The sequence below is a fragment of the Chlorocebus sabaeus genome, chromosome 19 (genome assembly GCF_047675955.1).
Source record: "Chlorocebus sabaeus isolate Y175 chromosome 19, mChlSab1.0.hap1, whole genome shotgun sequence".
NCBI classification, from domain to species: Eukaryota; Metazoa; Chordata; class Mammalia; order Primates; family Cercopithecidae; genus Chlorocebus; species Chlorocebus sabaeus.
The window spans coordinates 21,175,199-21,192,402 of record NC_132922.1 but is presented as its reverse complement, the minus strand read 5'-3'; the positions used below and the strand labels follow the sequence as shown (position 1 = coordinate 21,192,402).

Here is a 17,204-nt window from a genome sequence, read left to right as displayed (position 1 = left end):
GTTTTTGGATGAACTACTAGATAGAGTAGCAGCAGCTGCAGTTGGCTGCCCTCAGGACTTGCAAGCTCAGAGGTGTAATAATTAGTCTGTGTGCACCTTTCTGATTTTGATACATTGGAGAGGCTGGCTCCCAGCCCTAGGATTTAGAGTGAAATGCCCAGTGTGCTTCCAGCTCTTCATCTCTTTGCTTTCTGAGGTGGCGGGCCACAGATGTGTTCTTTGGGATGCTTTGGGGGTGATGGGATGGATTTATTGGACAAAGAAATCCTACTGAGCCAGCATGGGGTCATAGTGGCAGTTTCATGAGGAGTTCTTGGCAGTGGCTCATCCCTGTAACTCCAGCACTTTGGGAGGCCAATGCAGGAGGATCACTTGCCTAGGAATTTGAGGCTGCAGTGAGCTATGATTGCACCACTACATTCCAGCCTGGGTGACCAAGCAAGACCCTGTTTCAAAACAGAAGCAAAACAAAATACCAAAATAAATAAATAAGAAGGAGGAGGAGAGCTCTCTTTGACCTTTTTCTTAGCAGAACAAAGCTTAGAAGTAAGAAATCTGAAAGTGTCAAGGAATATATAGCCTGCGGGCCCTGGCAGAGAATAGCAGGAACACTGTGATTGGCACTGCCTGTAGCACAGCAGAGCCACAAACCTGGCATCTGGGCAACCACAGATCAGGTGGACAGACACTGACCTTGGAGCCAGGTCTGCAATTTAGAATGTGACTAAGTCAATGACTTACCTTCCAGACCTCAGTTTTCTCATCCATCAGGTGAAACTAATGATGTACCTTCTCCATCTCAGATGAAGGGACGTATATTACACCTTACAGTCTTTGTAAGCAGCAAACTGATTTTGTGAATAGGAGGTCCTTTATATTGGAGTAGAGGTCTCAGGGAAAGTACAGTGCCAGGAACTGAAGGAGATTACCTGACCTTTTTTTTTAAAAAAAAATAAGAGACTGGGTCTTGTTCTGTCACCAAGACTGGAGTGCAGTGGTGCCATCATAGCTCACTGGAACCTCGAGCTCCTGGGCTTGAGCAATCCTTCTGCCTCAGCCCCTCAAGTAGCTGGGACTACAAGTGCATGCTACCACACCTAGTTAATTTTAATTGTTTTGTAGAGATCAGGTCTTTCTATGTTACCCAGGCTGATCTCAAACTCCTGGGCTCAAGCATTCCTCCCGCTTTGGCCCCCCAAAGTGCTAGGAAGACAGGCATGAGCTGCTGTGCCTGCCTGGCCTGACTGGGCTCTCTTCTCTTCTCTTCTCTTCTCTTCTCTTCTCTTCTCTTCTCTTCTCTTCTCTCTTTCTTTAAGAATTATAGGGGGAAGTGGAGAGGGATAGCATTAGGAGATATACCTAATGTAAATGACAAGTTAATGGGTGCAGCACACCAACATGACACATGTATACATATGTAACAAACCTGCATGTTGTGCACATGTACCCTAGAACTTAAAGCATAAAAAAAAATAATTATAGATATGTAGTAAGCCACCTTATGGAAATTGTAATATGATGGAAATTAGAGAACAAATTGGCCAAGCTTTTCACTGACTTGCAAGGAGAAAATTGGAGAACAACTTTCACTGTTTTATTGCTTGTCTTTGCATTATCTTTTCAAGCTCCAATGTATGTATATGTGTGTGTATAATATGTGTGTGTGTGTATATATATATATATATTTTTCTTTTTTTTTGACTTAGGATTTAGAAGAAGCAGCAGTCTTAGAAACTTTGTATGACCAGAGTGTGGGATAAGATTGAAGCAAGAAGTAATTAAATGTGCTTTAAATTATTTAAGGCAGAAAATAATGCAGTGGCCACTTCTGGATTCTGCTTTCTGAACTCAGTTAGTACCCCGGGATCACAGAGGAATGGCACTGTCTTGTGCTTGTTCCCCTTATTAAGCTCAGCATGTGGTCCAATTAATGCAGTGATCCAGAAGGCAAGGGAGGTAGTGGTGGCTTTGTACTGTTGCCTTAAGGACAGGGGGCTGTGTTCCCCGCCTGGCTCCCTCCTGTCATAGGCCTGGCTCAGGAGTTGTCTCTGCATGAGGCTGTGCAAGTCTGTGCTGTGGCTGTTGCAGCTCCCCCCTGTGAAATACAATGTGTGAACTATTGATGCATCACGGAGAATGATTCCATCTTCTCTGTGGGTCAGAGGCAAGAGTGGAGCTATTGTTGATGAAATCAGAGATGTGAGAGGGGTCCATGTGGATTAGAAATGGTGAGATGACTTGCCTGCCCAGATGAGAAAGCTGCTTATTTCTGGGGCTCTATCTGAGGGAGAAGGTCCTGCATTGCGTCCTATCAGCCACGGGGCAGAGCCACCTGAGGTTTCCCAACAAAAAGCAGCATTGGCAAGGTAGCCATTTCAGTGCACCATGTATAAGAATGCCTCCTTCTGCCGGGCACGGTGGCACATGCCTGTAAATCCAGCACTTTGGGAGGCCAAGGCGGGTGGATCACAAGGTCAGGAGTTCAAGACCAGCCTGGCCAATATGGTGAAACCCTGTCTCTACTAAAAAATACAAAAATTAGCTGGGCATGGTGGCAGGCACCTACAGTCCCAGCTACTCGAGAGGCTGAAGCAGGAGAATTGATTGAACCTGGGAGGCAGAGGTTGCAGTGAGCTGAGGTCATGCCACTGCACTCCAACCTGGGCGACAGAGGAAGACTCTGTCTCAAAAAAAAAAAAAAAAAAAAAAAAAAAAGAATGCCTCTTTCTATCCAGGTCGAGACTCGGTTTGGTTTTTTGTTGGTTGTTAGTTTGTTCATTCACTACTAGAATTTTTTTCAAGTGGCTCAGCTTTCAACTCTGCAACTGGTTTAGAAGAATGGGGTGGGGGGCAATAAGAATGACCCTGGTTACCTAAAGGAAAGGGAAGGAAAAAGTCCCAAAAGGGGAGACTCTGGAGATGGGGCATCTTTGGGCACCCTAGGTCTCGAGCCCTGTGATTCAGTGACTTTTTCTTCACCCGCTGCAGATGGAGCGGCAGCGCCTCGCTCGAGAGAAGCAGATGAGGGAGGAGGCTGAACGCACGAGGGATGAGTTGGAGAGGAGGCTGCTGCAGATGAAAGAAGAAGCAACAATGGCCAACGAAGCACTGGTGATTTCTGAGGGGCCGGGGTTCCAGGAGGCTACCTGGGGGCTTCCTTGGCTTTTCTGGAGCTCGGTCTCCTGAAGACCATGAGTTAGCAGCGTTTGCTTTGAAAGACTTAATTTCAGCTTAAAAAAAATCAGTGCCTTTTCTTTCCACCTGTGTTGGCAGAAGCAGATTTAGTTTGAGCTTATGTGCAGCCAAATTCCACTTTCACCACGAGGTTGCCTTTACAGCAGGGCTTTTCAGCCTGTGCACTACTGACATTTGGGGCTGACCATCCCTTGCTGTAGGCACTAGATCCCAGTAGCAGCACCTCACCCTCCATTTATAACAATCCAAAACATCTTCAGACATTGCTGTATGTCTCTTTTTTTTTTTTTTTTTTTTTTTTGAGAGACGGAGTCTTACTTTGTTGCACAGGCTGGAGTGCACAGTGGCACGATCTCAGCTTACTGCAATCTTCGCCTCCCAGGTTCAAGCGATTCTCCTGCCTCAGTCTCCCAAGCAGCTGGGATTACAGTCACGTGCCACCATGCCCAGCTAATTTTTGTATTTTTAGTAGAGACAAGGTTTCACCATGTTGGTCAGGCTGGTTTTGAACTCCTGACCTCGTGATCTGCCTGCCTCAGCCTCCCAAAGTGCTGTGATTATAGGTGTGAGCCACCGCGCCCAGCCAAACTTTTTTTTTCTTGTGAGATGGAGTTTCGCTCTTGTTGCCCAAGCTGGAGTGCAATGGCATGATCTCGGCTCACTGCAACCTCCACCTCCCGGGTTCAAGAGATTCTCCTGCCTCAGCCTCCTGAGTAGCTGGGATTACAGGTGCACGCCACCACACCCGGCTCATTTTTTGTATTTTTAGTAGAAATGGGTTTTCACCATGTTAGCCGGACTGGTCTTGAACTTCTGATCTCAGGTGATCTGTCCGCCTTGGCCTCCCAAAGTGCTGGGATTATAGGCGTGAGCCACCGTGCCCGGCCTGCCACATGTCTCTTGCAGGGGACAAGAAGCTCCTCTGGTTCGAACCACTGATTTAAAGGGAAAGAACAGAGTTTAAGTTGTTTTTCTCCACATGCAGCAGAAGCCTGAGCTAAAGTGGGTACTCAGAGAAGGTGCTCTTGTTACTCCCCATGGGTGCAGTCCAAAGGACCCTTCTGAAAAGCTGGGGAATGGGGCTTGTCATCTCTTGTCAAAGGGTCATGGAGGGCACTCAGCAGCAGGACATCAGGAGTCCGAGACTCTGGTTTGTCCCATCTCAGTGTTCAAGGCAGATCTGGGCGGGAGAATAACACATGATCCGGCTTCAGCTAAGAGCACCGTGCCCTCCAGATGCGGTCTGAGGAGACAGCCGACCTGTTGGCTGAAAAGGCCCAGATCACTGAGGAGGAGGCAAAACTTCTGGCCCAGAAGGCCGCAGAGGCTGAGCAGGAAATGCAACGCATCAAGGCCACAGCCATTCGCACGGAGGAGGAGAAGCGCCTGATGGAGCAGAAGGTGCTGGAAGCCGAGGTGCTGGCACTGAAGATGGCTGAGGAGTCAGAGAGGAGGTGAGGGGGCGCTGGGCACCAGACTGGCGAGGAGGCTGGTGAAGGGCCGCAGACCAGCCTTCCCTGAGGCTGAGTTCTATAGCAGCTGTCCTCAAGCTGCTTCCCCATCTTCTGGGCGGGGGGGAGGCTCCTCCTTGGCTGATGGTGACTGGTGCTTCATCCATTTTGGGGTTGGCGCTACTGGTTGGGCACAGGAACTCAGTTCTCCTGCCAGGTGGGCCCCTCTGTTGTGTCTCTTTGATAAGCCCCTGTCTCTCTGATGGCCGCGTGTGCAGGAAAATCCCTGAGCATATCCACAGACCGCTTTCAGCTAAAGAGATGTGAAGAGGCTCTTTCTGCATAAAAAAAACAAAAACAAAACGTGGTTCTTTTCTGCTTTCATTTGGTGGGTCTGCAGAACAGCAGCTGCTCACCTTTAAAGGGGAACTAGTGCCTGCATTCCCCAGCCTTCCTTGCCACATGGGGAAGGGGGGCTAGGATGGTCTCTGTGACTGGGACATCCCACTCATGGCCAAGTTGAAGGATGGAACTGTTGTCTGTACTTTTGAAAGACTATTATAAGCCTGCAACCTTCAGATAAACACTGACACATTCCCCACAGCTTTTGGCTCTGTTGATTTAGAGCACTTAAATTTGGCTTTTAGCTACCAGGGTGCAGTCACTACAGTTTTCCTCACCACTCTTTGCATGTCGTTCTGGGAATGTGGTTCCCTTTTGCCTGCCCTGCTTCAGGCCCCTTGCTGTATGCGGGTCACACTCGCTGTGCGTGATGCAGGTCAGGCCAGGCCTCACATGCTGTGTCCACCCTGAGCCCCATAGGGTGAGGATCTGCACCAGGGTGCGGGTGCCCTCAGTGACGGGGCTTATCTTCCTGCTGGAGAAAGTGGGCACAAGGCCCACCAGTGTTTTATCTGGGGGCTGTGAAGACGCAGTTCTTGTATGTTCTGCCCTATGTGATCCAATATAAGAACTTTGATCCTCTGGTCTCTTCCTTTGCCCAGCTCACTCTCACCCAAAAACAAAGCAGAGAAAGCTGCTGGTGCCCCCTCCAGCTCCTCCGTCTCCTGGCTGTAGAAGGTCTGGTTTCTCTCAGTTTTCCTGCTTTTCTAGTTTAGATTTACCAACTCAAACGAAAAATCTCAGGAATGTTGTCCTTGCTTTGGAAGTTCTGATTTCATGTAAATGTCCCTGTCTCACTGTCCTTGTTCACCTCTTCAGGTGCCATCCTCAGGGTTAGCCCAGGTCTATCCTCTGCAGGGGTGGTGTGGGGTCTTTTCAGCTTCTGTGAAGCTGACATCTCATCCTTTCCTTGCAGGGCCAAAGAGGCAGATCAGCTGAAGCAGGACCTGCAGGAAGCACGCGAGGCAGAGCGAAGAGCCAAGCAGAAGCTCCTGGAGATTGCCACCAAGCCCACGTACCCGGTGAGCCTGGGGGGCCACCAGCTGGGGCTGCCTTAGTCCTGGTGGGTGATGTTCTCTTTCCTCCCGGCCCTTCAGTTCATCTGGCGGTGCCTTCAGGGTGACCATTCAAGCAAACGCGTAGCAGGATGAGAGATGCAAAGAGCCTGCAGTTAGGGACTGGGTAGAACATCCTGGTCTGCCATTTGGCTTTGGACTAGTTAGTTGTCTCTTTGGTTGCCTGGATAACAGGCAACAGGGCCTTTTCCAGTTCTGGAATGTTTTTCTTGTTCTAAGTAATATAGTCCCAAATTATCCTCAAGCGAATTTGCTCTCTTGCCTCTTAATGCTGAGCTGAATGTAATCTTCAACTATCAGTGTATACCATATATCATAATTATAGTTCTGGGAAGGGATTGGCTGTACACCTCAGAGTGAATTACTGCCATGCAAGAACGAGCAGCCACTCTCAGTTTGGGGACACAGAGGCAGGCTTCCATTAAATGGGGTCACAAAATGAATACAAACCTCCTTCCCTCCTTTCTTCTGTGCATTCAGTTTGGCATTTTATTTTTTATTTTTTTTTGCGTATTTGTTCAGTGTCCACATAGTGCCACGCAGTTGGAAATCTCTGTCCTGACAGGTGTTCTCAGGGTGCACAGGTGCCTAGAGGAGGAGGACACAGCCCAGCCTGGAGGGGCAGGAGAGGCTCAATATGGTATCTACACTGATGCTTGAAGGGGGAGCAGGAAGTAGCCAGGTAGAGAAGAGAACATAGGTATTTAGGGTGAGGGCACAGATGCACACACATGGCCCAGACTCACACACAGCACAGTCATCTACATGGCACATCCATACACACAGCACAGACACACACGTACCCATACATATATTCATGCACATGCCACATCCACACACACAGCACGGACACACACACGTACCCATACTTACATTCAAGCACATGGTACAGGCACATATATGACCCAGATGCACACAGGGCACCAGAGCCACAAGCTGCCCAGGGTTTGAGGTAGGGAAAACATAAGCAGTTTGCTGTTGCCGTATATCCTGGTTCTCTGTTACTATGTAACAACCCACCCAAGCCAACTGTGTGGCCGAAACAACCCTTTATTATACCTCTGGTGGCTTGTTGGGTTGACTGGGCCAGACAGAGATCCTTGCTGGGGATCTCTCTGGTGGTCACAGTCAGATGGTAGCTGGGACTGGAGTCGTCTGAGCACTCAGCTGGGCTGAACACCTGAGATGTGTGTTTTGTTTTTATTTTTTATTTTGTTTATTATTATTATTATTATTATTTTTTGAGAGAGAGAGAGAGAGTTTTTTTTTGTTTTGTTTTGTTTTTTGTTTTTTTTTTTGAGACGGAGTCTCGCTCTGTCACCCGGGCTGCAGTGGCCGGATCTCAGCTCACTGCAAGCTCCATCTCCCAGGTTTACGCCATTCTCCTGCCTCAGCCTCCCGAGTAGCTGGGACTACAGGCGCCCACCACCTCGCCCGGCTATTTTTTTGTATTTTTTAGTAGAGACGGGGTTTCACCGTGTTAGCCAGGATGGACTCGATCTCCTGACCTCGTGATCCGCCCGTCTCGGCCTCCCAAAGTGCTGGGATTACAGGCTTGAGCCACCGCGCCCGGCCCGAGAGAGAGTTTTATTTACTCTGTCACCCAGGCTGGAATGCAGTGGCAGAATCTTGGCTCACTGCAGCCTCCACCTGGTAGGCTCAAGCGATCCTCCCGCTCCAGTCTCCTGAGTAGCTGGGACCACAGGCATGCACCACCACGCCCAGCTAATTTTTTTTTTTTTTTTTTTTGTAGGGACAGGGTTTTGCCATGTTGCCCCAGCTGGTCTCAAACTCCAGAACTTAAGCGATCTGCCTGCCTCAGCTTCCCAAAGTGCTGGGATTATAGGCATGAGCCACTGTGCCCAGCCTCTATGTGTTGTTTTAAAAATATACACTGGAGCAAAGCTTATGCACTGCTGTAACTGCTCTCTCCTCTTAGCAGTCAATCCTGGAGGAGATCATCCATATCAGCTTTTTAATCATGTTTTGTTGTGTGGATGGATTGCAGTTCATTTAACCAGTCCCTCACGGATGAGTATTTAGTCTGTTTTCTTTTGCAATTTTGAACAAAATGGCACTGAATATCCCTGAACACAAATCTTGACACACACAAGTGGATATATTGGTAGAATAAATTCTAATAATAGAACCGTGGGGTCAAATTTTCAATTTTGATACTCTTCAAAGAAGTTGTACCAGTTCATGCTCTCACTAATGGTGCAACAACTAGTAACTGGTTTTTGCTGGAAATTTTTATGAAGTATAACATACATGTAGAGAAGTGCCCAGATTACAACTGTACAGCTTGAAGAATTTTCATAAACCGAACATACCTATGTACCCAGCACCCAGATCAGAAAACAGGACATCCCTGACACCCCAGGAGCCGTCTCTCAGCACCCTTGCAGACAGTCTGCCTCAGGCCTTGAGAATGTCTCAAATGAATGTTCCAAGCCTCTGCTCTTTCCCAGACAGTGTCCTAGACTCAGTACGGGATCCAAGGATGAAAAAGAGGCAGATTGTTTGCAGGAAACTTGCAAATAGTAGAAAGAAGATACAGCCAAAAAGAAATCTTTTACAGGGTGGAATTGCAGAAGAACCATTAGAGAACTGTAAACACAGCATTAAGGGACAGTAAAGAAAAGGGTTGCCGGCTGGCTGGGAGGGGCTAGAAAGGCTTTGGTGAGAGATCATGGTGTTTGAGAAGGGCCTTGAAAGAGCGATGGAGCATAGGGAGGAGAAATGGGATAGGCAGGGGTACAGAGATGGGAAGGCAGTAGTCCAGGGGATAATAAACAATACTGACTGTGACTTAGTAGGGCAAATAGTAGGAGAAGCCAGGGAGCTAGATTGGGGCCCTCTTTAGATGACCCTTTGTTCTGGGATGAAAATCAGAAACAAAAAAACAAAAAAAAACTACACCACCCCTGCTTCAAGACCTACTCCGGTTCCATTGTCCAATCCCAAGCCCCTTGGTGGGCAGGTGGAGCCCTTTGTGGTGGTGCCCATCTCCCACCCCACCTCTCCACACTGTATGGCAGACTCCTGGCACCCTCGCTGGGCAGTGCCCCACCCATTGCCATACCTTCCACCTGGCAAACCTTCTCGTGGCACTGTCTTGGATCCCAGCAAAAGCAGCATCTCTTCTAGCCTCTGTTCGCTCCCTGGCTACAGTGTTTACCTTTTTTAACAGTGATGATCTGTGAACACAGCTATTTCCTGAACAAAACTTTCAGCTGCTCAAAGCCAAGGATGCTGTCTTGTTTTCTGCATCTCCAGCCCCTCTCACAGGGCCCGGGAGTTTCCTAAATGAAAAAGCGAGTGGGAGTTTGTGTTTGATTCAGCTGAGAGTGAAGAACAGTTAGAGATTTGAGGGGTGAGGGATGATTTTCCTGGATTTGTAGTCTTTGGTATTGTTCACCTGGCAGTGGCAAATGTGGAGGGACTGAAGTGGAAGGGCTCATAGTGGCATTGGGAGGTAGGACCTGAGTTGTGCCTATCGCCACTGTGGCTGCTGGAGGATTGGTTGTCAACACAGTAGTGCCCCTCTGTTCTTGTACGACCCAAGCTCCTAATCCGAAATTTCTCATTAATAGCCCATGAACCCAATTCCAGCACCGTTGCCTCCTGACATACCAAGTTTCAACCTCATTGGTGACAGCCTGTCTTTCGACTTCAAGGATACTGACATGAAGCGACTTTCCATGGAGATAGAGAAAGAAAAGTATGTAGCCCCCTGTGCCCTGCTGTGGGCAGCCATGGACCAGAGTGAGTGATTGGGGCCTTGGGAAGCTGGGGCAGAGGTGAGGGGTTGCTGAAACAGCCTGTCATTAGCTCCTACAAAGGTTTGCTCTGCTCTTACCTGTTGGAGGAAGAGTTTCCTTAATTGGAAATTAAGGGACAACAGATCAGCATTCATTCTGAATGAATAAAAATAAAAATTTTTATCCAGGATAAAAATAACACTTGACTAGTGACCTGGAGTTTATGATGGCTCTAAACCTCACCTGAAGTGTAGGACTGGGTTGTTAGCATCTCTGAGTCAGTTCAACTGCTGTTATACTACTGGACTGTAGTCGCCTCCTAGTTGAGTTTTCCAGTGACTGGGATCTATGGTGGTTCCCATGTCTAGAACAAAGAAAGATTAGAGAAGAGACTCAGGCTCGAGGCTAAGGAAAGCTGATAGCTGGTGGGGCCACTTTGCTGCAGTGGATGGCGCTGGGCAGGGCCCCAGCATGGCCTGATCATGGCAGCTTTTGCTGAGCTGCCCTCCGTCTTCCCTTTATGGTGGGTAGAAGTGGATCAGAGATGGAAAGGAAAGGATCCCCACTGCAGAGGAAGTCTAAGCAAGGGCCCCTAGTTCCCAGAGCTAGTGGTAAGTTGGTTAACTGCCACTGCTTGCCGGAGGACAACCACAGCAGCTACCGTGCATTGAGTGCCTGTGTGTCAGGGTTTTTGGCTTTTGTCTCATTTAATTCCTACTAACTAACAAACATCAAACTGACATCAAAGGTAGGTTTTCATGTTCCCCTTTTATAAGGGAGAATTCATATTTAGAGAGTTTAGTGAACTCCCCCAGCATCACACAGCTGATGCAGAGGAGTCCCTGGGTTGAAACCCCTCACCCATCTGACTTTGCAGCTCATGTGCTTTTACCAAGGGTAGTATCCTCAGGAAAACCCTTTGGGGAAAGTGTCTCCATGGAGTCCTGTATGGGCAACCACAATCCAGGCTGTTTTTCTTTGGGCTTTCACATTGAGGGTATAGCTAAGTAGCCAGTGAACCAGAGCCTCTAGCTGTCATATCTGCTGTCCATGTTCCTTTCACCATTATCCAGACATATATATTTATGTGGTTGGGATCGGGGATCAGGGTGAAGCTATTCTGCTATTTTATAGTTTGTATTTTGTTACTATCTTAGTTTGTTTTGGCTACTGTAACAAAATACCAGTGGCTAGGTAGCTAATTGCCAGCTGGGCATGGTGGCTCATGCCTATAATTCCAGCACTTTGGGAGTCCAAGGCAGGCAGATCGCTTGAGCCAGGAGTTCAAGACCAGCCTGGGCAACATGGCAAAACCCCATTTCTACTAAAAATACAAAAATTAGCTGGGTGTGGTGGTGCATGCCTGTGGTCCCAGCTACTCGGGAGGCTGAGGCAGGAGGATTGCTTGAGCCTGGAAGGCAGAGGTTGCAGTGAGCCCAGATCATACCACTGCACTCCAGCCCAGGCAACGGAGAGACACCCTGTCTCAAAAAAAAAAAAGAAAAGAAAAGAAAAGAAAGAAATTGATTTCTCACAGTTTGGGAGGCTGGAAAGGCCAAGATCAAGGCACGGGCAGAGGTGGAGTCTGGTGAGGGCATTCTTCCTGGTTCATAGTCAGCCCTTGTCGCTGTGTGCCCACCCAGTGGAAGGGATGGAGGGTCTCTCTAGAGTATCTTTTATAAGGGCACTAATCCCATTCATGAGGCTCTACCCTCATGACTTCCCAAAGGCCCCATCTCCTGACGCCTGTGTTTTGTTTTTTTTTTTTTTTTCGAGACAGAGTCTCGCTCTGTTGCCCAAGCTGGAGTGCAGTGGTGCGATCTCAGCACACTGTAACCTCTGCCTCCTGGGTTCAAGCGATTCTCCTGCCTCAGCCTCCTGAGTAGCTGGGATTACCAGTGCATGCTACCACGCCCAGCTAACTTTTGTATTTTTAGTAGAGACAGGATTTCACCATGTTGGTCAGGCTGGTCTCAAACTTCTGACCTCATGGTCCGCCCACATTGGCCTCCCAAAGTGCTGGGATTACAGGCATGAGCCACCATGCCCAGCTGGCAATTAGGTTTCGACATATGAATTTTGAAGACACGAACATTCAGACCATAGCACTTCTTACCCTTGCACATATTGGCAGAGTCTCTATACTAACCATGGCAATCCTATGGAATGTTTTTGGTATTTGTATTGCACGGTTTTTCTGGCCATGCCTTGTAGTTGGACGCTTTGTGGGTGGTTTCCAGACTTTCACTGTCATAGATGCTGTCACTCAGTGTGTCTGTTCTCAGGTGAGGGTAGGGATCTTTTCTTCCTTGCGTTGGGTGAGCTTCTGAGTGAGCTTCTGTCATCTTTAGATGAAGTCTCAGAACAAGTGGGACTGTGGATGTGGCCTATCAAAAGAGATCACGTGAAGCTGGGCGCTGTGGCTTATGCCTGTAATCCCAGCACTTTGAGGCCAGGGGTTCAAAGCCAGCCTGGGGAGCATAGCAAGATCCTATCAAAAAAAAAGAGTTTACTTGAATTACTGCTCCAAGAAGGGTTGAGACAAGGAGATTGTTCTGGGTTCCCAGGAAGCATGTTTCATGTATTTTTTTTTCTTTTTTTTCTTTTTTTTTTTGGTGCAGAACGAAAAGCTGTCTGTGACAGCTAGTATTTGTAGAGCCCCCTATGAGAATTTACCGAGGACTTTTCTACTCTTTCTTTTTCTTTTTCTTCTTCTTCTTCTTCTTCTTTTTTTTTTTAAATAGAGGCAGGATCTCGCTATGTTTCCCAAGCTGGTCTCCAACTCCTGGGCTCAAGCAATCCTCCTGCCTCAGCCACCCAAAGTACTGGGATTACAGGTGGAGCCACCATGCCTGGCCTCCACTTTTTTTAAATTTAATCCTGACCACGGCCCTGTGATCATTATCCCAATTTTAATGATGAGGAAACATTCATAGCACTTAAGTGACTAGCCTAAGCTCCACAGCCTGTGAGTGGCCAAGTAAAGATGCGAACCCCAGGCCTCAAACCGTAGATCCTGCGCCAAGCAGCTTGTGGGCCACAGAGCACCTGAGCCGTGTCTCACTGTTGCCCAAGCCCTGATGCATGATACCCTCTTGCCGGCAGAGTGGAATACATGGAAAAGAGCAAGCATCTGCAGGAGCAGCTCAATGAACTCAAGACAGAAATCGAGGCCTTGAAACTGAAAGAGAGGGAGACGGCTCTGGATATTCTGCACAATGAGAACTCCGACAGGGGTGGCAGCAGCAAGCACAATACCATTAAAAAGGTACCCAGGGTCTCTTTCTTGTATTTTGCTGATCAGGACCATCATTAATGAAATATGAGGTTGGCATCTGGTTTTCTCAGTAGCCAAGTCACTAGACTGTTAGCATCTTTTGTATGTACTTAGTTGAGGAAATTTTTAAACTTATGCCAGAAAGGGAATGTAATCTGCCAGTGACTAGGAACCCATTGGCTGGATGGCAGTTGAGCTTGTGTTAAAAGCTCTGACGTAATGAACCCCTGTTACACGGTGGGTTTTGATTCATCATTTAGCAGTAAAGCATAACGCCCTTTTAAGCCAAGGGGTGTTATGCCCAGGGAGCTGCCTTACTTTATGAGAAAGCAGAATGAAATGGAGGCTATTGAGAATGGACTTTCACTTTAGTCTTGTTGTGTCTTTAAGTGGCAAGGACTATAAAACCAAACTGAATTTTTAACTTTTTTCATACTTAAAAGGAAGTGTCTAGGAGAGAACCTCTTTGTTTTGAAAGAGAAGACTTTATTATGTTGCAAATGGTTTCATATCTTTCTCTGTTGGTATTTTGAGCTTTCAGCATTGTTGAGTTTCAGAAGCTAAATTTCATACTAATTATCAGCCCAAGAGTATACCTCTTTCATTTGGGCCAAGCAGAAGGGTCCTCTCTTGCCAAATAATGCTCTGCTCTTAACTGATAGCCCAGGATCAGGTTAACACCTATAAAATAGGTGTTATTAAGATAAAACTGTCCATTAAGTTTAGGTGATACTGATGCAGTTAATTTTTTACTCTTTACCTCAGTCTTTAAAATGGGCTTCCAGTTTTACGGACTGTCTCTGTTTTTAGTGGTTAAGCTGTATCTGAAAACTCCAGGGGATCTGTTTCTACCTGCCATCGTTACTGGGTACAGCAGGCAGCCCTGACTTTTACCTCTCGAATCCAGTCAGAACTGGCACTCGGTAGAGAATTCCTTTTAATAGTGCAACCTAGAAGGAAAGGCATTTCCACATTCCACATTCTTCTTTTCTCTGGCTTCTGTAATTTACCAGGCTTCCCTTCCAAAACAAAATTATTAAATAGTAAAGAGAAGTTCAAGGGAGGCCTCAGCCATTAAGGAAAGAGGTAAAACAATGACTAAGCCAGTGAGCCAGTCAGCCCTTAAATGAACTGCCTTAGACACCCCATCTCACCCCTTACCCCCAGCCTTGTCATCTGGGTCCCCGGAACAGTCTCACCATTTCCACTGCGGCTGCAATGAGCAGGGCCTTCAGCCACAGAAACCTGCAGTGTGAAAACTGGAGAGACCCTGTTCCAAGCCATTAAAACAAACAAGATCACTCGTCACGATTTCAGGCCTATCCAAGCATTTTGCAGATGGCACTTATGGCATTGTTGATATCACAGGGTATGTTTTTGTTTTTCTTCATTTTATTTTGCTGGTTTAGCCTCAAGCCCAAGGCAGAAGACCTATCTGCATTTGAGCCCTCAAAGTAGGTTGTTCCCAGGTACTCTCTCTGTGGTGATGGCACTGCCCTCTGTGATACTAACCCGTGCATGAGCTTGCCTGTCTCTGTCCTCAGGCCACACTGAGCCCTTACGAGGGCAGGTGGTGCCTGGGTACTGGCCGCAGCATGCTTTGAGTCTAAAAGCAGGCATCCGCCCTGTGGAGCCAGACCAGCCTCCAGGGCCCCAGAAGACTGCCTTGTTCCGAAGAGCATGTCATGGGGCTGTAGGACCGGCCGTTCTTCCCATCTCGTGTCATTGTTGGGCTGGGGAAGGTTATGGCTTCTTGTCCAGTCAGGTGTGTCTATAAGTCCTTTGTCTTGGTGGCGTACTCCTAGCATGGAAATGGGGTCAATCTGGGCACTTTTGAGACTGGTGTCTGTAACTCGAGATCAAGACCTTTTACGCGGTGACAGCCTCTCAAGACCCATGGTCACTCCTGGCAGCTTCTGGTCGTGGGGGCGAAGGGGTTGCCTGTGCTGGCTCATTTTCCTTTAGAGCTTTCCCTTTCTGTACACAGCCCTTTTCCTTTCAAATAAAGCAAACCCAGAGCACAGAGGTCTGATGTGTGAGTCCACGGGGAGTGGACTGTCTGTTCGTCCGTGCTCAGCCACCTCTGCTTCAGCTTCCACTCCACAGGCTGAGCAGAGATGTGGTCAGAGTGAACTCACATTGGAACAGTACAGTCATGGCACCCCGGAGAGGAGCGGTCACTGGTTGCTGAATGAATTAACTGAATGTTTGCTGCTTTTCTCCTGCAACAGTTCGTTATTCTTCCAGCATGCCTAGGCAGTAGAGAGAATGTATTTTGCCCAATAATAAAATGCATCCTGCCTCTACTTCTCACCTAATCCCCAGTAGTACCCATGCCAACAAGCTCCACACCACCCGACAGCAGCGTAGGATGTGTCCTTTGGAGTCTTCCCCGCAGTTTCTGCTCATAGAGTAGAATAAGCTAATTGGAACTTTCCTACCAAAAAGAGGTCTGGCATAAGATAGATCCTACTTGTGGTCGTTATCCCATCAAGAGAGTTCAACTGTTAAAGTCCCTGATAGATCTTATTAAAAGGTACACTTGAGCCATCAGCGTTCCAAGAATCCATGACATGAACCCTGTTTTGTATGTGACACTTTCATTTAGCGGGCTCCTGTTTCTTCAGCTTTCATACCCATGTTGGCATTGATACCCTGATACAGAATAGTCCGTGCTCTGAGCAGGGCAGTTATGGCCAGCGTTGTCATGGGCAGGCCAGCTCACAGCACCCAGAGCAGCCAGGTGGACCCACCTTGGTTTACTGAACTTTTTGTAACCACGAGGGCAAGCAGAAAACCCCGCTGCATTTCACCCAGTGCTGCCAGGTGTTCCCTCCATGGGAAGGTGCTGCTCAGCCCGAATGTGATTTCCTCTTTCTTCCTTCTATAATGATGCAGAGTGCTGAAATTCTTCAGGGTCCTGATTTTGACTGTCATTTCACACTGAGCTTTTACTGCAGACAAAAGAAGTTTCATTTTTAGTTAAATTTGCACTGCTCCTAGGACATACGTGGATACATTTATTTATTCATTTTAATGTCTTGATGTGAACTTGTTTTTAAAGCAGGCTGCCAGGCAGTTAATCAAACACTCGGGTTAATCAAGGGTTAATAAAAGCATGGACTTGATGTTTAATATGACAAGCGTTCTCTCAGCATCACTAGATTAAATAGTGCTGCACTACTAAAGTTTGCTGCACATGAAGTTCAGTGCACGTTCCATTTTCTAGACTTTGGCAGTCCCTGTGGTGAGTGACCGGGACTGATGGGCAGCCACATGACTGCACTAGGGTGGCTCTGGGGTGGTGCATGCTGCAGTCTGACTGGCACAAGCCTAGCTGAAGAGAAGTGCTGCTTTAGGCTTGGATGTGGGGATACCTAGATGTCAAGGGCAGAACTCCATCTAGAATGCCTGGGGATGAGATGCAAAAGCTGGTAGTGAATGGAACAGTTTCCAGTGTCCAAAAGCTCACTAATCTGGGATCAAACCAGCCTGCATTGATGTTAGTTTTATTTTGTTTTGAGACACGATCTCCCTCTGTCACCCAGGCTGGTACATTCTTGGCTCACTGCAACCTCCACCTCCCAGGCTCAAGTGATCCTCCTGCCTCAGCCTCCCAAGTAGCTGAGACTACTAATTTTTGTATTTTTTGTAGAGATGGGGTTTCACCATGTTGCCCAGGCCAGTCTTGAACTCCTGAGCTCAACCGATCTGCCCAACTCTGCCTCCCAGAGTGCTGGGATTATAAAAGTGAGCCACCGTGCCTGGCCTCTTTTGTTTTTAATGAGGTTTTTTGTTTGTTTTGTTTTGTTGAGACAGGATCTCACTCTGTCACCCACATTGGTGACAGTCTCAACCTCCTGGGCTCAAGCGATCCTCCCACCTCAGCCTCCCAAGTAGCTGGGACTACAGGCGTTTGCCACTACCCTTGACTGATTTTTTAATGTTTATTTTTGTAAAGATGGGTTTCGCCATGTTGTCCAGGCTGGTCTCGAACTCCTAAGCTCAAGTGGATCTTCCCGCCACAGCCTCCCAAAAT

General features: G+C 47.7%; 1 protein-coding gene and 1 long non-coding RNA gene across 5 annotated transcripts in view; both read left to right on the top strand.

The window, feature by feature from the left end:
• The window catches only part of NF2 (NF2, moesin-ezrin-radixin like (MERLIN) tumor suppressor), a 96,576-nt gene that overhangs the window by 66,491 nt on the left and 12,881 nt on the right, over nt 1-17,204 (top strand). The window contains exons 11-16 of one of the 4 annotated variants that reach the window (XM_007975345.3): nt 2,989-3,111; nt 4,432-4,649; nt 5,965-6,070; nt 9,721-9,848; nt 12,994-13,156; nt 14,575-14,634. In XM_007975345.3, the coding sequence (XP_007973536.1) occupies nt 2,989-3,111; nt 4,432-4,649; nt 5,965-6,070; nt 9,721-9,848; nt 12,994-13,156; nt 14,575-14,610 (774 nt within the window). In that variant the 3' untranslated portion in view covers nt 14,611-14,634. Of the gene's footprint in view, nt 1-2,988; nt 3,112-4,431; nt 4,650-5,964; nt 6,071-9,720; nt 9,849-12,993; nt 13,157-14,574; nt 15,187-17,204 lie in introns of those variants that run through there. The other 3 variants (XM_007975344.3, XM_073006830.1, XM_007975343.3) reach the window with 3 other exon arrangements.
• On the top strand, nt 9,856-12,500 carry LOC140709112 (uncharacterized). The gene is made up of 2 exons (XR_012089495.1): nt 9,856-11,074; nt 11,940-12,500. It is a non-coding gene; the product is annotated as an uncharacterized lncRNA (long non-coding RNA).